This window comes from Mauremys reevesii, linkage group 1 (assembly GCF_016161935.1).
Source record: "Mauremys reevesii isolate NIE-2019 linkage group 1, ASM1616193v1, whole genome shotgun sequence".
Lineage (NCBI taxonomy): Eukaryota > Metazoa > Chordata > Testudines > Geoemydidae > Mauremys > Mauremys reevesii.
Genome location: NC_052623.1, coordinates 42,064,686 through 42,091,733, shown reverse-complemented (window position 1 = coordinate 42,091,733; position 27,048 = coordinate 42,064,686). Strand labels below are relative to the sequence as shown.

General features: G+C 39.5%; 1 protein-coding gene across 8 annotated transcripts in view; it reads right to left on the bottom strand.

The window, feature by feature from the left end:
• The window catches only part of ATM (ATM serine/threonine kinase), a 134,493-nt gene that overhangs the window by 80,964 nt on the left and 26,481 nt on the right, over positions 1-27,048 (bottom strand). For 7 of the 8 annotated variants that reach the window (XM_039526715.1, XM_039526744.1, XM_039526708.1 and 4 more), the window contains exons 11-27: positions 26,356-26,550; positions 24,172-24,267; positions 22,724-22,949; positions 21,802-21,939; positions 20,714-20,839; positions 17,537-17,626; positions 15,666-15,837; positions 14,137-14,336; positions 13,518-13,600; positions 13,258-13,413; positions 12,610-12,685; positions 11,688-11,818; positions 10,895-11,015; positions 5,326-5,502; positions 3,253-3,422; positions 2,709-2,955; positions 1,902-2,020 (exon numbers count right to left, since the gene is read on the bottom strand). In XM_039526715.1, the coding sequence (XP_039382649.1) occupies positions 1,902-2,020; positions 2,709-2,955; positions 3,253-3,422; positions 5,326-5,502; positions 10,895-11,015; positions 11,688-11,818; positions 12,610-12,685; positions 13,258-13,413; positions 13,518-13,600; positions 14,137-14,336; positions 15,666-15,837; positions 17,537-17,626; positions 20,714-20,839; positions 21,802-21,939; positions 22,724-22,949; positions 24,172-24,267; positions 26,356-26,550 (2,523 nt within the window). The remainder of the gene's footprint in view (positions 1-1,901; positions 2,021-2,708; positions 2,956-3,252; positions 3,423-5,325; positions 5,503-10,894; positions 11,016-11,687; positions 11,819-12,609; positions 12,686-13,257; positions 13,414-13,517; positions 13,601-14,136; positions 14,337-15,665; positions 15,838-17,536; positions 17,627-20,713; positions 20,840-21,801; positions 21,940-22,723; positions 22,950-24,171; positions 24,268-26,355; positions 26,551-27,048) is intronic. The other variant, XM_039526734.1, reaches the window with a different exon arrangement.

The following is a 27,048-nucleotide window of genomic DNA, read 5'->3' as shown; positions in this document are numbered from 1 at the left end:
TTAAATGGATGCATATATAACCTGTTGCATTGCTGATTTGGTTTCACCCTGATAAGGCAAGAAAAAACTGCTATATAGTAACTAGTGTGAATAAATATAGCAAAGTACACATTCTTCTTACATAACTGTAATATTTTCAGCAGTAAGTGGAGAATGATATTTCCCAGCAAACTAACAACTGCAAATAAAACGAGATGTAATCCTCAAATATAACAAAGACTTCCTTTCTATAGGGAAATACTTGCACTTGTTTTGTTTAATCCAATTGTAGGATGCCTTTTGCATGTTAGCGAAGCACCAAACACCAAAATACAAAAAACATTAAATTAAATACAAGCCAATCAGCCAAATCCACTCCCAGACCTCGTAAAAATGTAATTCATAAGAATAAATCACAATCATCGTGTATGTTACCCCAATCATAAAGGGGTCAAACACAAGTTGAGAAGAATAAAGAAAACAGAAGGTAGCAGATTCAAAAGCAAAGGGCTGGGTGGCCCAGAAACAGTCAACATGGAAAAGCAGGTCAAATGAAATAAATAAATCTTTCAGCATGCCCTGAAGTCAGCCAGTGAGGAATTTTAGCAGAGCACCTGTAAACAATAGAGTTTTATAGCTGAAAATCCTCTAAAATGACAGCCCTGCTCCCAGTCCAGTCCTGAATGAAACAAAGAACTAAGAGAACTAGCCAATGCTTGTCAGGGAGAAATATGGCAAACAGCAATCTCATTCAAATATCCAGTGCCTAAACTACACAGAATGTTAGAAACTGGGGGGGGGGGGGGAAAATAAACCTCAATACTATGCAGAAATGGTAATTAATAAAATATAATTTATTACAAACTGCTCTTTGCCTTTGCTGAATTTCAGAAGATACAGTAACTTTATACACATACATGATTCTTGGAGAATAATAGCTTACATGCTTGAGTTTATTAAATAAAATGTTCAGTCTCACTACAGAAACTCCCACAAAAACTCTGCTTTTTCTCAGTAAGTGACAGATACGAAAAGCATCATGAAGAATGATGGCCATAAAATTGTACTCAGCACCTTCAGGTCACGTTGTATAGACTCTGGAATGAAGCTTTATAACTTCTATTTTGCCTTAATATTCTATACCATGTTAGAAAAATATATCTAAATGTTATTGTGATATTTGATTTGCATAGTGTGTTTGGCAGGAGTCTTTAATTGCTACTGTAGATTGTAATCTTGAGAACAGTTTGAACACCAATAAGTGTCTTCTCAAAGAACGGAACCTCTCCCCCTTATTAAAGGATGGGAAGAAACTGTTTTCCTAGGATCGCAAAAGATGACCACTTGTATTTAAAAATTCTCTAGGAATAATTTAAGTTTAAAAAGATTATTTTAAAATCTGATTTTAATACAGAAAATAGGAGTGTTTGGACTCATTTGAGAAAGAACGTTTCATATCTTATTAAACACTGATGAATTAAAGGAATCTCAGAAAATAAATGAATAAAAAAGTTAAAATCAAGTTGAGAGATGTTCTGAGAATTTCCCGCTCCAAAGACAAAAACAATATAACCACAAAGTTGAAGATTTACAACCCTGTTGAAGATGCATATACAAGATTATATATTCATGAGCTGAAGATGCTACTAAGACCATCCCATGCAAGAGCTGAGTCAAAAGTTATTTGGATCCAGCCAAACCCTTGACAAAGGTGTGTCTTCCACCCTCACTGAGACTATGGAAAGAGAGGGGTAATACATCTCTCTGAACTGAGATACCCACTCTTCTGTTTTGCTCTCTTGAAATCCTAGAAGAAATTTTGAGAGCATATGCTGGGATGCACACACTCCACACATATGCAAAATGTTGTACATAAGTAAAAAGGTATGAAATACATCTTCTAAAAATCTATATCTACATACCCTGTAAATTTACTTAGATCAGCTCCTTCTCCTATCTTGGTGTTGACTGGCTCATGCAGGGTCATCAGCAGCTCCACCACAATCTCTGGCAAGTTACTGTGAGACAAATTGTCAATCTGCTAGAAAACAACATTAGATACATTTAATGTTTTCATATGAACAGCTTTAATAAGGATATATTTTAACTCTGAAGGTCTCAATTTCAATTTGTGTTTTTCTGAGGTAACTTCTATTTCTTCTGTCTGGGCTACCTACTTATCCTTGGAGTTGTCCATCTTAAAATTAAAGGGACACAATCAACTTAGAAATCACAATTCTTTCTAGAAATGTTTTACCAACTGTAATTACAACACTGAAGATTCACCATAGATTAAATGTTTCTCTATATTTTCAGTTTCTTTACATTCTGCATTTGACATAACATTATGTATAGTCATAGGTTCCCATGAATCGTCAATGCTCCTGGGGGGGGGGGGGGGATGGGAGAAGGCTTCACAGAGAATCAGAGAGAAAAAATGTTTACAAATAGGCAAACGTGACTGCAAAAGCATAACAACTTTTAATTCATATTTTGATTTCATATTAGATTTCCAGTTGACAGTGTGGCTTTAAAACAGCACAGTTGACCTTACTTGAAAGATTCAGAATAAAAATATCAAACTTTGACTTAACTTATTACAACATATCCTTATTTGAAGACCTGAATTATCTGACCTATTACTTACTATTTTCTCCTCAAGTCCATTACAAGTCATCCACCATGGTTTATGCATTTATAAAGGAAACAAAGTACATTAAAATAGGTACCTGTTTTCCTAAGCAGCTTTCATCCTTAAGCATGTCGTAGACTTTATAAGCTGTATCTCTTTGTTGTGCTATTTCACTATCTCCATGGCTTTCATAGGCAAAATAGGGAAGGATATTTACAAGAATCTTTGGAAAGCAGTCTGCTAGAAGCTGCCGCCAGTCTTTTTCAATCATGTTAGCAATAGATTTCACATCTTCAAACTGACTTCTAATCACCAGGTGTGGAACCAAAACTTTATAACAAGACCTAAAGGTAAGCAAAAATATTTCCAAATTGTCCTTGAATTACAAGGGGATTTTTGAAATACCCTACCTTTTGAATATAATATAGTTGATCTGTTGTATGACTGTCTAGTTACATCTATAAAATAAATCTCCAGCATTATAGCAGGTAATAGACATGATACATGGAATTAATTTTAAAGACTTAACTACACGCCTTCTAAAGCAAAATCTTATAGTACAAGAAGCAAAATTACATTATTTTGATACTTGAGATATCTAGTTTAAACTGATTTCACATACATTTTATTTATAAACCTACCTGTAGAACTCCTCAAGGCTAGAGTAGTTCAAAACAATGTAAGGAAAAGCAGATAGGCTATATCCACTATCTTTCATTCTCAGCCACTCCAGCACCAGATAGTCTAATTGGGAAGTCATGAAGCCTTCTATACTTTTATAGCCAAAAATGTTCGATACTCTCTCCAAAACCTGTGCAATAAGTAAGACTGTGAGATAACATGCAGCATATATGTTGCGCTGCAGCACACCGAGCAGTTACGTCTCCAAGCCTCCCCTTTTAACATCTTTTTGCTCTTTTAATAGTATTTATATCATTCAACTTCTAATTAGTACATAGTATGCAGTTTTCAGTAGACAGATCTTATCATTTTACATGTTTTGCATATGGAAAAACTGACTTTACTTTGTTTGGGTGTGAGCATCTTTAATTGGTCTAAAATTTAGGGTGGGAGGAGGCAGACAGCCCCTGCAAAGAGGGGTGGGGAATGGAGAAGGAATGAGGTGAGGCAGTGAGACTCAGCTGACGGGGTCAGGGGAGGCAAGCCAGATCCTTTCCAGGCCTGTTCCAGCCCCTCTGGATCCCATTCCCTGATGCCTGGCCTGAGCCCCAGAAGGTCCCTGTCCCTGCTCCCCAGAACAATCTTAGGCTTTGTGGAAGCAGCTCCAGCACCTCTGGATTCTGCTCTCACCTCCTCCCTGGCCCCCTGGACATGTGTGAATTTATGCAGGGACAGAGCCCCCATAATATTTCTACTGGGGGGCCCTAGCCTCCCTTACCTGCCTGGTTCCACTATCCCTGGCAAAAATATTTACAGTGCATGATCCTGGTTATAGTTTAGAGATGTCCATGAAAATACAGGAGTTATCACAAAAATGTTAACCTTAGAATTATTGCATATTCTTTATTGTAACACTAGAAACTGTTAAAAACATCACTGAGGTATTTTAATAAGTAAAAAACTACATCAGCCAGTCTGTTTGCGTACAACGAAAGAGCTGTAAAAATTTTCAGCATTAACTAAATACCCTTTATAGCACTTGTAGACACTTAGTTTATTTATCATTGTGTTATCTAGTGTTATGGTCAGTTCATTTGTTATTTCCTATATCATTAAGCTTTGCTAAACAGATTTCAGTTGTAGGTATAGATGTAATACAGGATTCTAGAAGTATAAGACTGACAAGTATTTAGGACTAATGAATGCATATTAGGTATATAAGCAAGGCATGGTTGTAATGCAAGGCCTACAGGCTGGGGCCTGTAAGATTTTAGCTTAGCCACACGAGGCTGCAGGCATAAGGAGACTTGCCATGAGTGGGTGATCTAGGATTGACTCTATGCCAATAAGACCACAAGATTACTGTAAAAGATGTGCCAATAAGTGATGTTAAGGAAAAACAGACTGCAGTAGACGGCAAGACACCTGGCTGTAACATCACACCAAGTTCTGTTCTGACCGCAGGTTACCCAGGAAACAGGTTGATGTAAACATTAATAGGATGCTAATAAGGAAAAGGGGAACTAAGAGAACAACCTCTGGAAAGTGAGGCACCCCAAAATTTGTGGGATATGGAAGTACAGATAAGGAAAAAAAGGTTGGAAACATCATGCATATGAATAAGGTGTTACATGTGGTCAGAACAAAAATATAAATGAGGTTCCTTGGTTAGGTAAAAGTGGGAAGACACCGATGAAAGACCCCCTCTATCAATGACCACCATTTGAGAGATCCATCAGACTCTACAATATCTGGGGCTATTGCTTGGGATCTCTCAGGTTGTGTAGACATTATATGAGTGTAAGATATGACTATAAGTTATAATACAACCAAGACTGTTACATGTCACTGTGTTTGTGGTCACTATTCATTTTTCGTGTGCTCCTAAGAGTCTCCCAATCTAAAAGAATCATAAAGGATAATTTTCACCATATTAATCTGAAAAACTGTGGCCGTACAGGAGCCGAACTCAGAGTGAGGTGTAACAGAACTATCAATCAATTCAATTTAAAATAAAAGGTACACACTACAACTCTGCTTTACTTGTATAATTTATAACCTAACTGTAAGAAGCATTTCTCTTGTATACCTGCCTTTTTTATAACGTGAGGCTCCAATCCATTTTCTTTCACAGACTGGCAAATAGCAAACAAAGCCTGCTTTTCACACACAGGACTGCAACATAAAACCATGGTTATCAGCATCAGCAGAACTGCTCTTCTATTACACTGCTCATCCAACAGGTCTTCAGGGCTCATGCCACCACGTGCCTTCATCGATTAAGAATGAAATAATTGTTAAGAATGTTAAATGGGAGCCTCTGAACTCTTACATGAGCTAAAACTTTTTAAACTAAAAACACCCTTTATAACAATGGAGGCAGTATGTTGAGCTTCTGAGATACATAAGGGGAAGGGAATGGATGGCTTAGCAATTCAACTGCCATCTCTCCCCTCCTATGGAACAGTGCTGCTGAGCTATCAAATCAGTCTTATGCAATCACCTTACTTAGAAGGCCGGTGATTGTAATTTGAGCTTGGGAATAACATGCTAAAACAAAGGGGAAAAAAGGAAGGATCCTTAAAAATTGGAAGGAAAGTCAAGAAGCCACCGTGTGGTGGGAAAGAAGAAGAAAAAATGAAGGATGCGAGGGAGAAAACTGCATGGATATCCCTCAACGGAATTCCAATTATCCTACAGCATGAATGCAGCTTATCCCTTTCTCTAATTCTCCCCATCTTGTAATTTTCAGAAGCAAATTTTGGGTTTCTGAAAGTTACTGCACTGAACACTAGAACTATTTCTCTTATGAAAATTTAAGCCCTTTGTTTTTACACTACATAAATACAGCATTCCTGGGCACAATCTCTGGAAAGAAAGAGAGAAAAATGTTCTCTCTTTTATCATCTATGTACCTCTCAAAGCAGCTGCATAAAATTGAGGTTACTTAGCTGTAACTGGAGGTTCTTTAGGATGTGTGGTCCCTATTTGTATTCCACAGATGGCCACACATGTGCACCATGCACCCAGTAGTATAGCTAGAGGGGGAGGAGCACAAGTGGCGCCTTGTCAATTTCCTGGCGCCTCTGTACTCACCCGGGGGAGCGATAAAAAAAGGTGTCACCCACTGCGACGCTTTTATTTTACTCACCTGGTGGCGCACCGGGTCTTTGGCAGCACTTCGGCAGCAGAACCTTCACTCGCTCCATGGGTCTTCAGCGGCATTTCGGTGGCAGGTCCTTCAGTGCCGCCAAAGACACCCAGAGTGAGTGAGGGTCCCGGCACCGAAGACCCAGAGCGCTGCCGGGTGAGTAAAAGCACTGCAGTGGGTGGCGCCTTTTTTTTTAATCACTCCCCCTGTTCCTTCCACCTGGCTACGCCACTGCATGCACCTGAGTTTGGAGATCTCTAGCAAGTAGTGTCCATTGGTCTACACATGTGCAGTTGTTTTCTTCATGCTAAGAACTGAGGGCGTAAGGGGTAGTGTGGATTGATGTCTCTCTAGTTCCTCTTCTTACAGCAAATCAGATAAGATCTGAAGCACAGGGGAAGGAGGGCAGCTAGTGGAATACAGATAGGGACTACATACCTCGGAAGAATCTCCAGTTACAAGTAACCAACCTCCATTTCTTTTTCAAGTGCTGGTCCCTATATGTATTCCACACGTGGGTGATTAACAAGCAGTATTTAAATGGGGGAATGGGGGAGAGGGAGGAGTGTCAAAGACGTAGTTGGTATAGATGCTTCTAATACTGCAGTTCCAACAGCTGCATATGCAGAGAAGGCTTGAACTAATGTGTAATGCTTTGTGAATGTATGGATGGAGTTCCAGGTAGCTGGGTTGTAAATGACCAAGAAGTGGGGGGCTGTTTTACAGCAAGAGTAGGGACTCATCCAGCTTCTTGCTGAATAAGCTAGACTCTTCAAAAGGCAACTCCTCTATGGTATTTTGAACCTCCATTAGAAACCTCAAGGAGTGCAGCCAAGACTCACGCCTCATGGCTATGCCTGTGGCTATCCCTCTAGACGCAGTATCAACTGCATCCACTGCAGCCTGAAGGGACATTCTGGCCACTAGTTAGTTTTCCTCAATGAAGGCCTGGAATTGGGCTCTGTTTTCTTGAGAGAGTTTGTTCTTAAAGTCCAAAACCCACACATAATGATTGAAATAATATTTTGCTAACAAAGCTTGATAGTTAGCAATATGGAACTGAAAACTTTTAGAGTGTTCTTCCCCAGATCAAGTCATTTTGAATCCTTGCCTGTCAGTGTAGCCTTGAGATGTTGTAATCTAGGCCACTCAGTGGCTTCTTGCACCACCAGGGAGTTGGGTGCTGGATGTATAAAAAGGAACAGGAACTTAGCTCCTTTAGCTGATACAAAATAGCATCTCTCAGTCCTTTCACGGTGGGGGTGCAAGAGACCAGAGTGTGTCAGATCACCTCTGCTAGTTCCATGATGGCCTCTGTACTGGGAAGGTCATCCTACTGTGACCAGGAGGTTGTAAAATGTCATGGAGACAATGCTGGGTATCCTGGACTACGTCTATTGGAATATGGAGGTCATACACCACTTTCTGCAGAAGCTCCTGATATTGCCTGTGGTCACCAGGTGGAGATGGAAAAGATGGGGCAATTGCATCTTCTGGTAAGGAAGATGAAATACCTATCAGTACCTGTGGATCCGGCTCAATCTCCTCTATCTCATGCTCCAATGGAGACTGTAGGTGTTGCATGGGAGTCGTATGGTGGGTCGCACAGGTGGAGCCAGGATGTCTACTGTAGGGATCCCATGAGCCCTAATTGGGCCAGTAGGAAGGGTCGACCAGTTGTCATCAGTCCCTTGGGTAGTCGTATTGTGGTGGAGGATGGACACTGGATCTTCTTAAGTATCTGTTCAGACTCACCTCCCTACGTGGGGGTGAAGGATCTCCTGAAACCTCAAACTCCTCTGAAGAGAAGGCCAGTTCCCATTCCACCAGCATAGCTGTCAGTACTGATGGATGAAGGCTCCATCTTAAGGGGTGACAAGGGGAATGTCCTTGTCTCCTTGGAGTAGTTTCCTCCTCTGGAGTGACAATGTCTTTCAGAACGGTCAGACCCAAAAGAAGAGGAGACTGAGGATAAGGAAGGAAGAAGATATCCACAGGTGAGGTATAAATTTCAGTCTGTCCTGGAGTCTGGGGCATTACAGTAGTCAGGATCAATGGATCTGGCACCTCTATAGTCATCACGGATGGCAGGTTTTACAGGGATGAGATGGTACTGTACCACTGAAGAGTCTATATGTGAACTCTTAGATGGTGTTGGTGGGTGCTGATCCTCAGGCTTAGGAGCCGGAACAGGCACTGGTACCAGAGGATCCTTTTTCCTTCATGCCTTGCCCTCATGGCCAGACGGTTAAGTAAGCCTAATTCCTTAGGACCAACCCGACTTGGACACAGTTGGGGAGGAATCCCTTCTCCTAGAAGGAGATCTGTCCTTATGTTTAGGAGTGCTCCTTACTCTCATGAGAAGCCCTGGATGACAACTCCTTGGGTTTAGCAGCTCTGGCTTCCACTCCTGAGTTAATGCTCAGAGCGGCACTGGTAATTGGTTGAGGCGGATATAAAAAGGGGTTTCCCTGGCCTGGATTAGACAGGGGTCTCCTAGCTGTCTCCATCAGATGTTTTCTCAGATGGAGCCGGTGAGCTTTGCAGGTGGGAGAAATGAGCAGCAAATGCTGCACTTGGCTGAGGTATGTGCCTTTTCCAGACAGTAGGGACAGCATTGGTGAAGGAGTAGGGGCAGGAGACACAGTTCTTTAACTCAAGGACTCTGGGCACAGTCTTTGTGCATGGGGAGAGACACCCCGAGGCAAGGAGAAAACTAAGCTGTACTAACTATGCTAAGGCTAAAATATTACAATAAAATACTAAACCTATTCACAATATATTTACAGGCTCATTAAGAGAAAGAAGCAAAAATAAATCTGTGGACAGAGGATTCCAACTCAGGCCATGTGGTGATAAGAAAGGACTGGAGAGGTATTAGTTCACACCGCCCTTTAAGCCTTCAGTTCAGAACACGGTAGCAACTGCTCATGTGGAGACCAATGGACACTACTTGCTAGAAATCTCCAAACTAAGGTGCATGGTATGCAGGCTTACCCACATGTGGAATACACACAAGGACCAGCATTTGAAGAACAATCATGTATTCTCACTCCTGCATCCACTGTCAAAGCTTTTTATTATTTTTATATATGCCTACGAGAGTGCCTAAAGCTGCGATGCAGGCCTCCCTAGACGACATATACCATAAACTAAAACCCTGACTTCAAGAAACTACCTCAGGAGATGAGACAGTATTTCAACCTCACTGTTTATTCAAAACAGTGACCTCTGAAACAGCCCACATGGGTGCCAATGTATGCCAATTGTGGTGGTGCATTTTGAAGGGAGCACCTGTCTAGTAGTAACTATACTAAGACCACTAACTCATTTCTCGGAAACTATTCACTGGTAGTGTCTTTAGAAAAGCTTGTAGAGGCCGACAGTGGTTGACAGTGCTGCCTTATGGAAAAGCTGCTTTTATCCCAGATGATGTTTCACATAATAGTGGCTGTGCACCAAGGAAACAGAGACAGAAAATTGTCTACATGCTTATATAATGTTTCTTATTAATAATAAAATATTAAATCAGTCAGTGATAGATAAAAGGAAGATCTAAAGTGCACCAAATTTAGAAATCAAATGCTATGGACAGCTATAGGCACATAAATATTTAGATTGTAAGCTCTTCGAGGTGAGACTGTCTACTATGAAGTGTCTGTACAGTGCCTAGCACAATGAAACTCCATTTTGGTTGATCCTTAGACTACTGTAATCAGGATTATTATGATTAATAAATTATTCAGAGGCAGGGCCAGCTCCAGCTTTTTTGCCGCCCCAAGCAGCAAAGCAGGAAGAAAAAAAAGAGAAAGCCGGTCCGCGACACTTTGGCAGTAGCTCAATCGTGCCGCTCCATTCTTCAGTGGCAGTTCAGCGGCAGGTCCTCCCTCTCTTCCTCTTCGGCGGCAACTCAAAGAGGAAGAGAGGGACTGAGGGACCCGCTGCCAAATTGCCGCAGAACACCCGGACGTGCCACCCCTTTCCATTGGCTTTCCCAAGCACCTGCTTCTTTGCTGGTGCCTGGAGCCAGCCCTGTTCAGAGGCAGGGCTGGCTGCAGGTTTTCTGCCGCCCTAAGTGGCAAACCACCCTCCCCCCTGCCCAAAAACAAACAAACAAAAAAAAACACCGTCGGCAGCGCAATCGCGCCACTCCACTCTTCAGAGGCACGTCCTTCGCTCTGAGAGGGACTGAGGGACCCGCCGCCGAATTGCCTCCGAAGGCCCGGATGTGACGCCCCTTGGTATTGGCCGCCCCAAGCACCTGCTTCTTTAGCTGGTGCCTGGAGCCGGCCCTGTTCAGAGGGCTAGCAGTCTGGAAAATGGCAGCATTAAAAGGGTTTAACCATTTGTAGCACGGAGAGGAGAGTGACAAGGGAGGTGCCTAGGAAAATATTTTGCCCTTGTTTCACTAGTCCTGAAAAATGACAGTCTTCTAGCAATGACAAAGTTCTAAGAAAATGAAGCATATGGTCCTGAACATTTACACATGGCTAACAATTAGATCTTATTACCAGTTCTCTCATTCCTTCTTGAACTCTGAGGTATACATTCTCAAAGGCCTTTTGCTGGAACTTCAAAGGAAGAGCTTTTGGTAATCCAGAAGAATCCCTCTGTTTCTTATCTTGGAACAAACTTAAAATAAAACACGGACAACAGTTATTTAACCTAACAATTAATCTTCAGAATTGGTGTATATTTTACATGGTAAATATTAGGATTTCTTTGTTTTGAGGGGCAGAAGGTGGTGTCTGGAGTCCCCATTTTTCAAAGGCCTTGTATTGAGTCAACCCTCCCTTCATCCAAAAATATTCAGATGGAAGTATGAGCATTTGCTGGGTGGCAGGGAGAGGAATCATTTGAAAGTGTCCAGTCCCTGTTAACCAGGGAGCAATGGACCCAAAATCTGTTCCTCTGTCACTGTTGTCTTTACCTCATGGAGCGTTGCAAAGATAAATTCATTAATATTTGTGAAGAGTTCCTCAGAAGCTCCCTTATTTAGGCAAAGGACAAAATCATTGCTTGTCTAGCACAAGGCATCACATTATTTACAGTACTTAGTCTATTTTTTCCATGAAGATAAATATATCTTCATGAAGGGTCTACACACAATGAATTTACACAAGTTTTGAAGGCCTTAGTCAATATAAATGGAAGGTGCCACATTGCCTTAAGACAGCCAGGTGTTTTTATATCTTTAAGAACTTTGGGTAGCTACATAGCATGCAAAAGAGAAAAACTGTCTATTATCCTTAAATACACTGATTTAATTATCTAAACAAACTACAAAAAGATCTAGGTTATCACCTGGTTATTGACTTTGCAGCAAGCATGCAAACTTGATGGTGGCTATCTGCGAGGAAATGTGGGAAAGCATCACTCACAGGCAGATGTTTATCTCTTACATTAAGCACAGCCCAATTTGAATGAGGATCAGCCTGAAGAAAATGAACATCTCTTGTTAAATATGTATGGAATTTATACAGAAATGAACACTGGATGTACTTGTTATACTGATGAATGCAGTAGCTCTTTCTACACTACTTTCAAGCAAACATTGAGTATTACACTTACTACACCAGTAATACTCAGGGCTTGGCTACACTTACAAATTTGCAGCGCTGCAGCAGGGTGTGAAAACACACCCTCTGCAGCGCTGCAAATTGCGGCGCTACAAAGCGCCAGTGTAGTCAAAGCCCCAGTGCTGGGAGCCGCGCTCCCAGCGCTGTCCGTTATTCCCCACACGGAGGTGGAGTACGGACAGCGCTGGGAGAGTTTTCTCCCAGCGCTGGCGCTTTGACTACACTTAGCGCTTCAAAGCGCTGCCGCGGCAGCACTTTGAAATGAAAGTGTAGCCAAAGCCTCAGACCGAGGCTCAAGAGCCAAAAGTGGCTCTTTAATATGTTACCTGTGGCTCCTTGCAGCACATGACATTAAAGTTATTAATCTATTGGATGCTTTTACTATGTTATTAACCAATTAAGTTATTTATTTGCACTGTTATTAATTTACTTGCTGTGAGAATAATATATATTAATTAATATAAATATAAACAAAATATTTCACCGTCATACAGTTTAAATATGAATAGTACTTATAGTAAATAAAACAATGAATTCATACTACTGTGGCTCTTTTGGGAAATGTTGATTGCTAATTTGGCTGCTGAACCACTAAGATCTGAGTATCAATGTACTAAACTAACATCAGATAGGAAAATATGGCTCACCTCAAGTAGGGCTTTCATGCAGTTCAGTAGGGCCACTCTTACTGGAGCCGTACATCTCCCTTCCTTTGCCAAGTGCCTGAAACAGAAGCCATTTAAATACCTATTACAAGCTTAATGTCAGGAAAAAAAAGTCTTAAGACATTACTCTGTGCTCTTTGTAATTCATTCTTAGATGCCTTTAAGTAATCCTTCTGACCTGATTAGCAAGCACCTTTTCCCCCAGTTTTAAAGGACTATTTATTTTCTTGTTTGTGTATCAATATCATAAATACTGCTTGGAAGAGCATTTGTTAATTACTGCTATAAAGCCAGCAGGGAGAACTGTCTCTTTTTTCTCTCAGTGAATTCTATTTAATTACCTTGGCAATGGACTACAGAATTTAAAAAACAACTCAGGATTCAGAAATCACTGCCCATCATATTGATGTCTGGGTCTAAGTTTACCTTTCAACGTGCCTTTAAACTATCACTTAGTGGCTAATTTAATACAGAACTGGTATCTAAAAAGATTCATGTGGGAGAAGTGTACAGACTAGATAAACTCATGGCACTACTGACAGCTGGCCCCACAGCAGCATCACAACCTTGAATAGGTCATCAGCCATCAAGCCAAGAAACAGATTACTGCATAAAATAAATAAAATGTACCAAAATGCTCCCACAACAGTTAAAAATTGTCCTTGGACTTCCCCTGTTTCTTCAACATTTGGGTTGGCTTGGCCCAACCCCACTGCTGCAGGAAGTAGATTATTTAGAATTGCTTTACAAACTTCTTGATCTCGACGATACAAGGAACACACGTCACTGGGAAAGAAAAAAGAGATAGCTTTAGAAGCCAAACAGTAGAAAAACCAGATAGCTGCTGAATAAAATATTTTTATTAATATATAACTGATGTTATTTCTTACGAAAGAGGCTTGAGAAGCAGGAGAAGATCATCTTCTGGCAACAAATTTTCTTCAGTTGGGAGTTCCTTCAAAAGGACTAAATACTAAGGCATAATTAAAAATAGAACACATTAGTAATATTTTTATATACACACACTAAAACAAAATAATAAGGATAAGCATTTTCAATGGCTGTTAAATGCTTTATGTCAAATATTTATGTCAGTTCTTACATGGTTAGATAATCTGACATTTGTTTCATGCAAATGAATTATCTGATACACAATAATATGGGTAATTAAATCTCATATTTTGGCATATAAACATATCAGTTCTAGTAGTTGGAAAGGAGTTCCTACACTCTGTCCCAGAGAATAAGACTGCACAATCTCCAAGCCACCTGCTAATGGTGAATACTGAAGGCAGATACCATATGGCCCAGCAATCTACTGTCTGGGTTCTGACAAATCCTATAAGCTATGTAAAAAAATTTAAATCTTCAGAAGCAGACACTATGAGTTCTTCTGAGTGGACTGAGTCCAAGAGAATGGCCAGAGAATGTGTGTATGACTTTAAGAGATAGTGCTTATGTACAGAGAGAGAACTGCTGAAACAAGAAGTTTCTCAATATCACACTCACCACTTGTAGATGCAGTGATTTAGCAGCATCAAATATACTTTTATCAATTAGCATTAACAGCTTCCGCCGTATGTCAGGTGCTCTGAAGCAGACTGTATGGATTTGTGCTGTAGTTACACATAGACACAAGAGCCTCAGAATTTCAAGGAGGAGTAAATCCTGCTTTGTCAAATGTTCTTCAGCTAATGGGCTCATAGCACCTAAAAAAAAGGGTTCTTGTCAAGTACAAAAAAATGCTTCTTCTAGGAAAATAAAAGTTATATTAAAAACATGATAGAGCTATGTGCATTTATCAAGTTAAATTATGTTCTCAAAAAAATGTAAGACTGGCAGCCTTGAAGTTTCTTATCTACAGAATAGATACAGTATGGACAGCACAAGCTGAAGCTTTCTCTATCTGGAGTGAGGCCCCTGTTCTAGAGCGACCGCCTCTAGAAACAGAAGGGTATTTTGCACTCTCTATATCCAGACATACCCTAGGCCTCTGTGCGAAAACTGGCAACCAGGGTATCAACAGAACCATTTGTTATGTGTTTTTTTGTGGACACTTGCCCACTCAGAATTTGGTTGAGACCACAAACAAAGGTCCACAATTTTTACAAAGCCCACCCAACAAACCTAAGGTGATGACAACTGACTATACTACTGACCGGGTCCAAATTTGTGACCTAGAGAGAATGGCTCCATATACATGCCTATTTTCTCTGATGTCCAGAGCTGCTGCCACTGCTACCAACCCCAGTGTTTACTATTATTTATCGAATGGTCTGGACGAACTAATTCAAGAGGTGCTCATTCAACACAGTGGACTAAGCAGACAAAGAACAGTTTGAAGTATTAGCATAACAAAATGATTTCTCCCCTCCAAAATAAAATAGAAATCATAGTCCTGACTAAGGCATAAGGTGATCATCTTAAGCAAGAATTCAGATCAGATTTCAAAACAAAACATGATACCACTGCTGGTGCCAAACCAGCCTGGTAGGAAAAAAAATCTGTGTCATGGATAAGGAAAGTGCCAACTATTTTGCAAGTCTGGATATGTGAGAAAGCTGACCGTGCCAAAGACGTGATAGACCTACTCTGCAAGAAAAGAAAGACAACTAAAATAGAACCAACTACAATGCACAAGAAAATATCCTGGTACTGGGTATGAAGGGACGTATGGACTAGTGATTAGACCACTAGAGTGGGAGTCTGGAAACTTGAGCTCTACTCCCTGCTCTGCCACAGGCTCACTGTATGACCCTGAGCAAGTTATTTACTTTATCTGCTTCAGTTTTACCAACTGTAAAAAAGAATAGTAATTTCCTCCCAAGGCTTTAGTTAATGTTTGTACAACACTACTGAATTGCTAAGACACAATTATTGTTCTGGAGGCAAATGGCTCAGTTACAATCCCAGCTATTGTAATGGTCCAATATATTGCCTAACTGCGATGTGAGACAAGTGGGCAGTGTAAGACTGAAAAACGCATGTGCCCTACACTTATGCAAACAATTCTGGACAGAAAGCAGACTTTCACTTACCAGTTACGCTTTGCATCTCCCCAGACTCATTTGCATCACCAAAGTCAGTGATATAGTGATCACCAAATCGGTCCAAGGCTACCTGGTTATCTACTTCCATTGCATTCTTTTCAATATTATCTTCCATTAGGTCTACTTCTCCAGCATCACTCGGTTTGCCAGTAAAGACCATCTAGCAAAAGCATCACATTCTTGTAAATTTTATTTTGGTGGCTGAAGATGCCATATAGGTAACAGAACATGGAAACAGACCAGCATTTCCTTGTGAACCAAACAGTGTGAGAAAGGACATGGGATGCTAAGATCATGAATTTACTCACTTTAGTAGTGTGCACACCTTGTGGGTGAATGAGTTTTTTAAAATTAATACTTTTTGCTATATAAAATGTGTTCATTTTGCTATTATCTGGCCTGACATTTTTCCACTTCTCTGCTTCCTCTACCTGTTCCATCATGTCCTAAATCTAGTTCTTTGTGTCCAAGGGTGTCTTCCTGTTACTTGTTTGTATATTGCCTAGCACACAGTAGGGTCCTAATCCTTGACATGGCCCCTTCAGCAGTATTGTAATACACACAATAAATAATAATTATAATTGTAGTTAATCTCATTGAAATCTCTCTTTGCACTTCTGTGCAACCTACCAACTAAAAGTCATCAACTATGAAGCATCATATTTACTTCAGCCTTCTGCAATAAACCCATCTTCTAGTTAGCTGGTGCACTGTGTGTGATTTGAACTCTTTTCTTTAGATGGTGAGCTCTTTGGGAAAGAGACTGCTTTCTTTTCTGGGTTTCGTAGAATGCTGACTGCATCGTTAGCACTTAAACATCAACTTTACTTTAGAAACTGGCAAACTTCTGATTAGAAAGAAACTAGAGCATGACATAAGGACTCCCCAAATAATTACCGTTCAACCAACTGGCTGACAAGCTAACAGTGGTGAGACTGTCAGCTTCTCCTCAGGCAAAATACTAAGTATGTTATTTATTTGGATAGGACACCCACCTAAAGGTGCATTGGAATTGGATGAGGATACACGTTTCAAGGTTTTTACAAAACTTAATGATGCCACATTCTGTTACCTTGCTACTAAGTGTAGGACAGAAATGTACATATTTGAAGAATTCAACATGAATATGTATTTTTCAAGCACCTTTAAAGAGCTACTTTCACAGCAGAAAAATCCTTCATCTTTTCTAAACGCAAACAAAAATTTAACATTAAAAAACAGATGAGCTTAATACAATGAAAAAGAAATGGAAGCAAATTCTTATGTGCTTGCAGCTCCCAGATTTGGCCTTGATTCAGATCTGGTACATGGACAAGTATTTCTGGCATTTATTATCAAATCAATTACCGAAAAAGCATAGGTACAAGCTAGTGCAAGAGGTGATGCTGTAAGATGTATGGCTGAGTAGTAAGATGTGCGTTTTGACTATCTTAAGAATAAATTAAGCTGTCTGTGGATGTTAAAATAACTGATCAAAAAGCTATAACTACTTACATAAACTTTAAAATGTGTTCTATTTTTCATTCACTTAATGAAAGTGGGGGTTATAATTATTATTTCTATAGCTTTATCAGTGTGCACTTTTCATTCACATAGTATCAAAACAAGGCTTAAACAATGTAACTAAATTTTGGATGCAAGATTAGTATAGTTCTTTGATCAATATTTTTTCATTGGTCACACATGTAGGAATGATCCACACAAACACTACTAGTTAGAAAGGCCCTTAAATCTGATATATTTTTACTGCCTAATTTGTTTTCTGTAATAAAAATCACATTCGGTTTGTCTCTGAGTTATTTATACTGTATAAATAATCCTCATGCAAAGAAACATAGCATTTAGAGAAACATACTTACCAGATGTTTGCAAATATCTACAAGATCATTCATCATCTTTGATGTTAACAAACTCAGGAATAAGCCTGATAAGATCTTACTTGGACTGCTCTGTCAGAAAGCAAAATATACAGACCAGTTATCACAGTACATATAACATACTCTGTTCTTAGAAAGGAACTGGATTTATTCCATACTGTGAATTCATTAAAGTAAACAGATAATATTAAAAATACAGATCCAGATGCCAATCCCTGAAGCGTGTCATGCACGACAATTTATCTTGAAAAATCCAAAATGGAACATGTCTGTAAGCAAGTTCAGATATATTACTAATCAAGTAGAAAAGTTTTTTTTCTAAAATGTTGTCATCAGTTTAGCTGGGGGTTTTTTTTGGTCAGAAAGAGGAACTGTAATCTCTCTCATCTGTGTCATTTTGGATAAGTCACTTTTTAAAAACTCCAATGAGAAAACAAAAACATTAAATATAAATCAAAGTTTAAAAAAAAAATCACGATTGCTTAAAAATGTATTCCTCTTATATACCTATTTACTGCATTATCTTGAGGAACAGTCATGGAATGAGTAGAAGCCTCAAAGATATGTAAAAAAAGAAAACATTCTATTAAAGTATTTGTAAGCAGCAGCTGCATCCTAGTGATGCTATAGTTAAAGCTGAGGAGGATTTCAATATAAAATCTTTATTTTCAAGGGGTTTTTTGGGTGCAAATATTCATTCCAGGAGCTGTTGCAAGGAGTGGCTACAACTTTAACCTTTATGCGGCTAATGCAACACAGTGCACCTTATGTTGCATTAAATTTTTTTTTACTGAATGATAGCTGTGGCAGTAAATATTATAACTAAGGTTAGCAGCCTGCATTCTAGCCCCATTTCAGTTTCTCATAACTTTCTGAAACTTTTTTTGAGCAAAAATTGTGCTATGCTTGGTCTCCGCACAGAGATTATTTTCAAAAAACGGGTCCCTTGTTTTTGAGCACAGGGAGTTAAAAAACACCTCTCTCAATTATAAAAATAATTCTGGTAATTTTTTTTAATAGTCATAGAGCCAATCTGTGGGGACTGAAATATTCTGCATTGGTTTTGATCTGACAGGTGAACATCTGAAAATTACGCATGGATCACATGCAGGAGATTTTTTTCTGAGGAGTTCAAAAGCTGCACAGCTAAGGAGCAGTTTGTTTCACATGCATGCATAGCTAACTTAGCTGCATAGTGACAAGTTGAGAAGTCCAATTAAATAGAATATTGCAAACAGGAAAATACAGTGGGGGTTGGACTTATGCTAACACTGCCATTGCATAGCCTGGCTCTGCAGACTGTGGCACAGCTGCTAAGGTGAAGGAGAGGGGTTCCTTCCTGCATATATTAGAAGATGCTGGGATGTACATACAAATGTGTTAAGAACATACTAAAGTCCTCATCGAAATGAAGTTGACAGAAAGACTCATTGACTTCAATGGGTTTTGGATCAGACATTATACTCCCTATAATCAGGCTGGGTCAAGTGCACACTGAATTTTTACCTCATCTTTTGCTGATCATGTAAGCAATGAAAGGGCTAAATAAAGGTTCCTGAAGACTTTGTAAGGTGTACTGGAGAAAGCCTCATTTCTGATGCACCTCAGGATATCTGAAGCTGGGTGAGGTGCAAAACTGAGTGCCAACTAAGGTGGATAGACAAGGGACTCCCTCTTATAGACACTAGTCATGTCTCACCAAATACTGATCTAGTTATTAAATTTATTCTCACCATTGTCTATTTATTGCTACCTAAAATATTTTTGAGTTTCTAGAGAGTAAAGTTCCTTTTTATGTTTTATCCCCTCTTTTTTGCCTAGGAAATTCTACATAAACGATGAGGGAAATTTTCAAAGGGTCAAATGGGAGTTGGGAGCCTAACAGCCATTTGAAAATCTCCCTGTAAGTGAAAAGAATGTTAAAATTGCATAAATAAGCATTCGAAATTCAGGAAATGCTATGGGTTAAGGTTGCATGGTTGAGGTTCTAAATTAATTCTGGGCTCTGCCCTCTTGTGTGCATGCTCTACAATACAGTATTTAATTTCATGATAAAACACTAGGCCATACCCTCAGTTGAATCATATCAGCATAGCTTTGCTGACTTCAATGACTTTATAATACAGCCTTTAATTACATAATTGTATATGATTTTCAACAATAGATTTTTCCCCCCAATGCTGACGTCAACAGAGCTTGTAGCTGACTTAATAGAGCGTCATCAGTTTATACCAGCTGAAGATCTGGTTCATTATTTCTCAAATATTACATCATACAATTTTTCTATTACTTTAGATATAGGTGTAGACCCTTGCAGTAACATGTACTACTCTGCATATGCCAGACAGGAATGATTGTAATATACTCTATCAGATATATATAGTACTGTACTTACTACAGATTAAGTATAAGAACATAAGAATGGCCATACTGGATCAGACCAAAGGTCCATCTAGCCCAGTATCCTGTCTTCCGACAGTGGCCAATGCCAGGTGCTTCAAAGGGAATGAACAGAACAGGAAATCATCAAGTGATCCATCCCGTCGCCCATTCCCAGCTTCTGGCAAACAGAGGCTAGGAACTTCAGAGCATGGTTTTGCATCGGAACAATACTGAATATTTATTAGCACATAAGGCCTCCTAAATTCACAATTCATAGCCAACTGCCTGATCCTCTTAATTGTATCTAAGAAAGAATGTTCTGCTGGTTGGAGAGAGAGGAGAATAAAAAGTACATATCTTAGTGAGTAGAGAACTTATGTTAAAAAAAAATCAGTCAAAAAGAAACTGATTGATTATGATAATGAAATTCATGTACGCTTAAAATAAGGACTTAAGATTATGGAAAAAAGTACTTTATATTGTACTGTATTTGAGAAATAGCATGCAATTGAAGACTACTGTAAAGCATGCTCATAAGGAGGTAGAGTTGAAGTTGCATATTATTGCCTTAACTTTGGCATTTCCTGATATAACTGTGCAACTTTAATGTTCTAATAGTTTTTTTCCCTATGCAATACATAATTCAGTAAATATGAAAGAGAGAAACATCTCAGAAGCTTGCAAAATACATTATTATTGCTTTTTTAAAGTTACAATTCAGTTAGATATATATTACAGAATAAAAATAATGGACAAACATGATTTTAAATATCCTACCTTGGTACAATTACATAAACAGTTGGTACATTGTGTTATCAAAGTCCTCAGCAAGATGATCCTAGAATCTTCATTTAGTTTATTTTTAGACTGAGAAATGCTTTCTCCAACATAATGTATGAGAGACTATTAAAAACAGAAATACAAATACAATGTAGCGAAAATCTCTCAATCACATATTTCCCTTATTTAAATGCATGCACGCACGTACGCACAGACATATGTGGTTCTGCTGCACATTTAAGCTTCACTATTCAGGTCACGAGTTAGTAGTTTTGGGGTGGAAGGCTTGCTTTTTTTCTCCATTTTAAACATTCATTGCTCTCTAGAAGTGATGAACTGACCACACAGACCTGATGGAAATTCAAATTTTCTAATCACCGAAGAAAAACATGGCATTTCTCCATATTGCTCTGATATTGTGCTTCAACTCTGAAGCAAGGCACCACCTCTAGTCATGAAAAGATAATTCAATCTCCATGTGGGTTCAGTCTTTGACCTTCTTGCTCAGATTCCCAACAAAGAAGTTAAACAGTTTTATTAGTGATGGTGGCTTTATATATACATGACTACTAGTGAATCAGAGCGGGACTACCAAATAAATTCAGATAGTCAAACTGCTCTCAGTGACTAATTCACTACCAATATGGATAGATCTGAACAGTGACCTAGAGGTGAAAGGTGCCATTAGCTTATTAACAAACCCCTTAGCTATCTGGACCCTGATCATTTTGATTTTTTATATTTTCCCAAAAGCAAGTAGGCAAAATTTTAATAACTAGAATATCTTCAATTGCAAAATAATTGTAGTTTTAGTAGTGTATATGTAATTTTAGTTATGCCTAGTTTTCATTACAGTTTAAAAAAAATTCTATGAAAATTTTTAGTAATAGTGAAAAAACTAGTCCCTATAAATTAAATATTCATTGAATTCTGTCACCTACTGTGATTTGTTAAGCAGAAACCAGCAGAAACAAGTGTTTTATATTTTGAAAATATGAAAATACTCATTTGTAATAATTATTCATCATTTTAAAATAATTGAATATTGTTTTCTTTACAGTTATCAAACACATATTATTACTAACCTTAGCTTTATGGAACAATTCTGATTTACATGCATTCTCTTCAGTTAATGTGCCAGCATAGCAATAGCAGCTAAGAACACCAATCAAGAGACTGACACATCGGACTAGGTGTTCTGCAGTAGTAGACTTGGAATAAATCTAATACATAATATAAATACATCATAAATTTTATATTAAATGGTGCTTCATCAGCTTACAGAGCTATTAATGGTTCTTTTAATGCTTTAATGTTTATTACATTAATACTTCTCTTCTATACTGTACATCCTTTCAACAAAGGATCACAAAGAACTTTACAAATAGCTTCATTACACTCCTGTAAAATAGGAAAATATCTGTAATTTAAAGATGGGCAGATGTAGGCACAGAAGTTATGTGATTTTCTCAAGACCATTGGAACATCCAGGAATAAGCCAGTTCAAGAAGAACAGTAATATACTAACAGTGCAACCTTGTCTAAGGAATTGGAACATTCAAAAATTACAATTACTTTTCTTTCCAGGCACAAGCTGATCGTCACCACTAAGGTGAAATCCTGGCTCCACTGCCATCAGTGAGAGCTCTAACATTTACTGAATTGAGCCAGGACTTCACCTGAGGTGTTTAATTAGGTACCTCAGCAAAACTCTGAATTATGGAGGGCAGAAATTGTATGGAAGGAGAAAAATGGCCAAACTTGTAATTTTATGTATACTTCTCAGTTTGCAGATCATGTAACTATTTCCCATGTAACTTGTTTGGAATATTCTGAAGAGCATTATAGGGAAACAAACATTTGTCTACTTAATTTTGTAGGAAATATTAAAAACTGTCTGCAATTCAATTTTAACAGGAAAACTGCTAAAGTTCAACATGCTCTATGACTTTAAAATACAGAAATAAGCAGAACAAACGTGGACTTCAATGCTCATTTCTAACTCACCTCAGAAGAGTAGCTGTTTAAAAGCTGTTCTGACACCACTAACAGACAGTGCTCCAGTGTTTCCCTATGGTTTTGGTTGACAGCAAGTCCTGAACCAGACAGATTTTTATCTGCAATGTTCACTGCAAGGCTGGTGAAAATAGCCATTTCATCAAAAGTTGTCTGTAGATACAGCTCTTCAATTTCCAAAAAACTGACTTCTCCTTTGTCTTGTGTGTGTTGCACACTTGAAGAAAAACACATTACTCTTATTGTGACATCCTGTTTTACTACCTGTACCTTTAAAACCATTATTTAAACACAAGAAACATAAGCAGAAATAAAATGAAATTTTTATTTGTGCCTCTAGTCATTTCTTTTGCTCTCTCATTTCTCAGGTTAATCTCACTAAGGAATGGTTACTTACTATTTTAATCACAGTCTGAGATGATTATCAAGATGAATCTATATTGTAGATCAGTGGTTCTCAATTGGGTCCAGGGCCCCCCTGGGGCCACTAATAGGTTTGGGGGGGGGCAGTGTTAGAATCGCTGGGGCCCAGGGCAGAAAGCCGAAGTCCCGCCATGTGGAGCTGAAGGCCGGGGCTGAAGTCAAAGCCTGAGCAACTTAGCTTTGTGGGGCCCCCTGTGGTGTGGGGCCCTGAGCAATAGCTCTGCTTGCTACTCCCTAATGCCAGCTCTTTCTTTTATATGCAGAAAATAGCAGCTGTGGCACAGGTGGGACGGGGAGTTTTTATAACATGCTGGGGGGGAGGGGGAGGGGGCTCAGAAAGTAATAGGTTGAGAACTCCTACTGTAGATGAAATGTGCTCACAACTTTGGTGTGTGACCTTGGAGCATTCTGGAAAGCAGTGAGCATCAAGGCAGTGTGCGCCACCTCCCTACGTCCCCCCAACAACACCCAAGGACATACATTGGGGAGGCATTGGAAGCTGTGTCCAACTCCTTTCACTAAATCAAGTTTTAAGACTGTAAAGTAATGGGGAAGAAGGGTGGGTACTGTGGATCCATGACAGTAATTTCTAATTAGTTGGGGGCTTTTTAAAAGGATTTTTGGTTTTTTTGGCAATTGCTTTACTAAGATATATTACTGGTAAGAGAGATGTTATGTAACCTCTTCAGGGAGGAGATGTTGTCTTCATACCTGTCTAAAGCACCTAACCAGACTGTAGATGCTCTATTTTTACAATGCCCAAAAATGTGCTAAATACTTTACAAAAATGAACATTAAAAGATATGTGAGAGACAGGAAAACATGTGTTCCATATCTTCAGTGTTTGCTGGAATGGCAAAAATCTTTAATGCTACCTGAGCCAAGTAGGGGGAATACAGAATATCAACGAGGATATGGATTACTACTTAAAAACAAAACAAAACTGGTTCAACCCTAAAAATACTGCCCCTAAATATGAGGAGCATACTATCTGTGCTGATTAATTTTAAACTTACCACTCAGTAGCATTTTGGAAAAAGTTCATTGCGGCTCTGCAGTTCTTCATAGTCAGGCTCACAAGAGTTTTCTGCAGCACTAGATGAGGAAAATCACTGTAAAGAAAAAAATTTTTTTAAACCCAGAGCTGAAATTTAGGTGAGAAACATCTATACTTATTAGGTGATTATGACTCCAAACTTCAAATCTCAAACCTAACCTTAATTTTGTACATTAGAACAGGACTAGGTATCAGGACTCCTGAGTTCTATATACATTACTCCTGAGGGAATTCTGAGCAAAAAAAATAAAACTTCTGTGCCAAAAAAATAAAAATACTGTGCACAATATTTTAAAGTTATGCGAATTTTATTTGTCAATAAATAAATGTGGAGGCTCCAGCATAGCAGTGGGGAGCACAGGCCATTGGGTGCACAGAGGTGAGAGATCACCCTGCAGCTCCCACTCAGGACACGGACTCGGCGGTGAGGCTGCACCTGACCCTGACACAGTGCAAGGGCTGGGTCTGCCCCAGAAACACCCTGAGGCCCTGCTCCTCCGCACCAGGTGCAGGCAGGCAGGCTCAGCCTGGCAGGATCCCTAGTGTGGAAGGGCTTAGTGTGGGGGGCTCCAGGTGTGGGGTGAGAGGGTTCTGTGTGGTGCAATCTGGATGCGGGTGGATGAGTGGGAGGTCCGGATGCAGTTGGGATCTGGATGCACAGGAGCAATGGGACTCTGCAGCTGAGTCTAGATGAAGGTGCTTGGGGCTCAGCAGTGTGGGTCTGGGCGTGGGGCTCTGCACGTGTGGGGCTCAGTGGAGGGTCTGGGGTACAGGTACAGCTGGTTGAAACTCAGTAGGGTGGAGGTCCAGGGGGCTCGTTGGGGTGGTCTGGGTGCAGCAGGAGTATGGCTCGTCAGGGTGCACTCTTGGGGGCTGGGGTGGGGGGCTGGATGCGGGGGAAGAGGGTGGGCTGCAGGGAGTGAGGCTCGGCGGGGTGGGAGTTAGGGTGTGGGGGACTCGTGGGGGGTTCTGGGTGAGGGGGGGGACTGAGGCTCTGCAGGGGTCTGGATGCACGAGGGTTGGGTGATCGGTGAAGCAGCTCCCCATACAGTGACCCTTCCCCCCACAGCTGAGGAGTGATGGGGGCAGAAAGCAGGATGAGGTGGAGTTTCCTGCAGCCAGGGGAGATTTCTGGGGCTGGGTTTGACCCGGACATGGCCACTCCTTGCAAGTGAAGATCAAGTCCCGTCCCCTCCTACCCCCAGCCCAGCAAGGACTAGCAGCTGAGCTTGGCGCAGGGCAAGAGCCACCAGCTGGGTCTTCCTCAGTCCCGCCTCCTGCCCCACAGTGCTCTCCCTCGATGCCAGCTGCTCTGGGTGCCTAAAATGACACGCCCACACTGCTGGAGCTTTGCTTCCCAGTCAGAAAGTCATTTTTCTGTGCGGAAACAAAGAAATCTGCGGGGGACATGAATTCTGTGAACATGCAGTGGCGCAGAATTTCCCCCAGGAGTAACACATCTATGCCAGACTCGCTGTGTGACCTTATGGAAGTTACCATCTCTGTGTCTCAGATTATCCGTTTGTAAAAATGGATATACTACTTATCTACTTCCCTCCCCCGAAATGGTATTGATAAGTTTACTTATGGTTGTAAAACATTTGGTGATCTTTTCATAAAAGGCGCTAAATGTACAGTAATATTAGTTAATTTACCAAAAAACCCATGTATTAACCTAATGTTTTAAAAAGCAAGAAACTTTAAAATGCAGGTATTGTCTGAAGCTAACACTTGAACAACTAAAAACTTGGATTATAATAGCACATCAGTTATACCAAGCAGCAGCAGGGTTAACATTATCACCTGCTAAATAGTTTGATTCTAGTCATTCCTAAAATCTAAACATCAAGCCAGAAAACTTCAGGTATCATTTTCAGGTAATTTTCATCTAAAAGCAGTTGTATGAAACAAGGTTTTTTTTTGTTTGTTTGTTTTGTTTTTTTAACATTTGAGTAAGGAAAAATTAATGATTTCCAAAACACGTGTTTTATGATACCCTACAGAAAGTTAACACACAGATTTATAAACTCTACCAAAATATTAGCAACATATGAAGACTTTAATAATTCATTTTTTCCCATCTGCTTTTTTTATGTTATGTTTTGTGTTTATACACAGAGCAGATTATACTCCAAGTTGTTACCTGCATAGCACAGGAGGTAACTCAAAACATTCTTCCATCTTCTCTTCCAAATGACAGAACAGTAGCCATTTCATTATTGCTTCTTTTAACACGCACCCAGTATTTCCTTCACAATTATTCTGCACCATTCCTACTTCCAAAGTTTCTGGTACTACATAAGCAGTCATTGCTAATGCCAAACAACGTGCAGCAGGACTACAACAAAACAGAGCAAAGAACAGCTTGTGGGAAATCATAATTAAATGTATATTCGACTACTATCATTATAAGGCAAATTCTTTATTTCTGGATCCTGGACAGCTCTAAGAATATTGTCAAATGCATAAATAAAGTACTTAATAAGCATGCACATTAAAAATTCCTGTATAAGAATACTCACTCTGCATGCATTTTCAAACCCATATTTTAGACGTTATAGATTCCACTTGTCTATTTTAAAACTATTTGGATCCAGTCTTTTGAAATTAGATTAATTTTAAAAGAACAAAAAATATGCTTTACTTTGTTTCAACAAAAGTAGAATGAATCTATTTTGGCCAAAATTTGTTTTTAAGAAGCTTGTCCTGGTCACATCTCTTCCATGTCAACTTTCAGACTGGAGTGAGTTTTTATGGCTGAGTTATAAATGTCTGAAAAACAGGTTTTAACACACGTGTGCAGTACTTAATTAAAACGCCACAAGAACAAATTTAG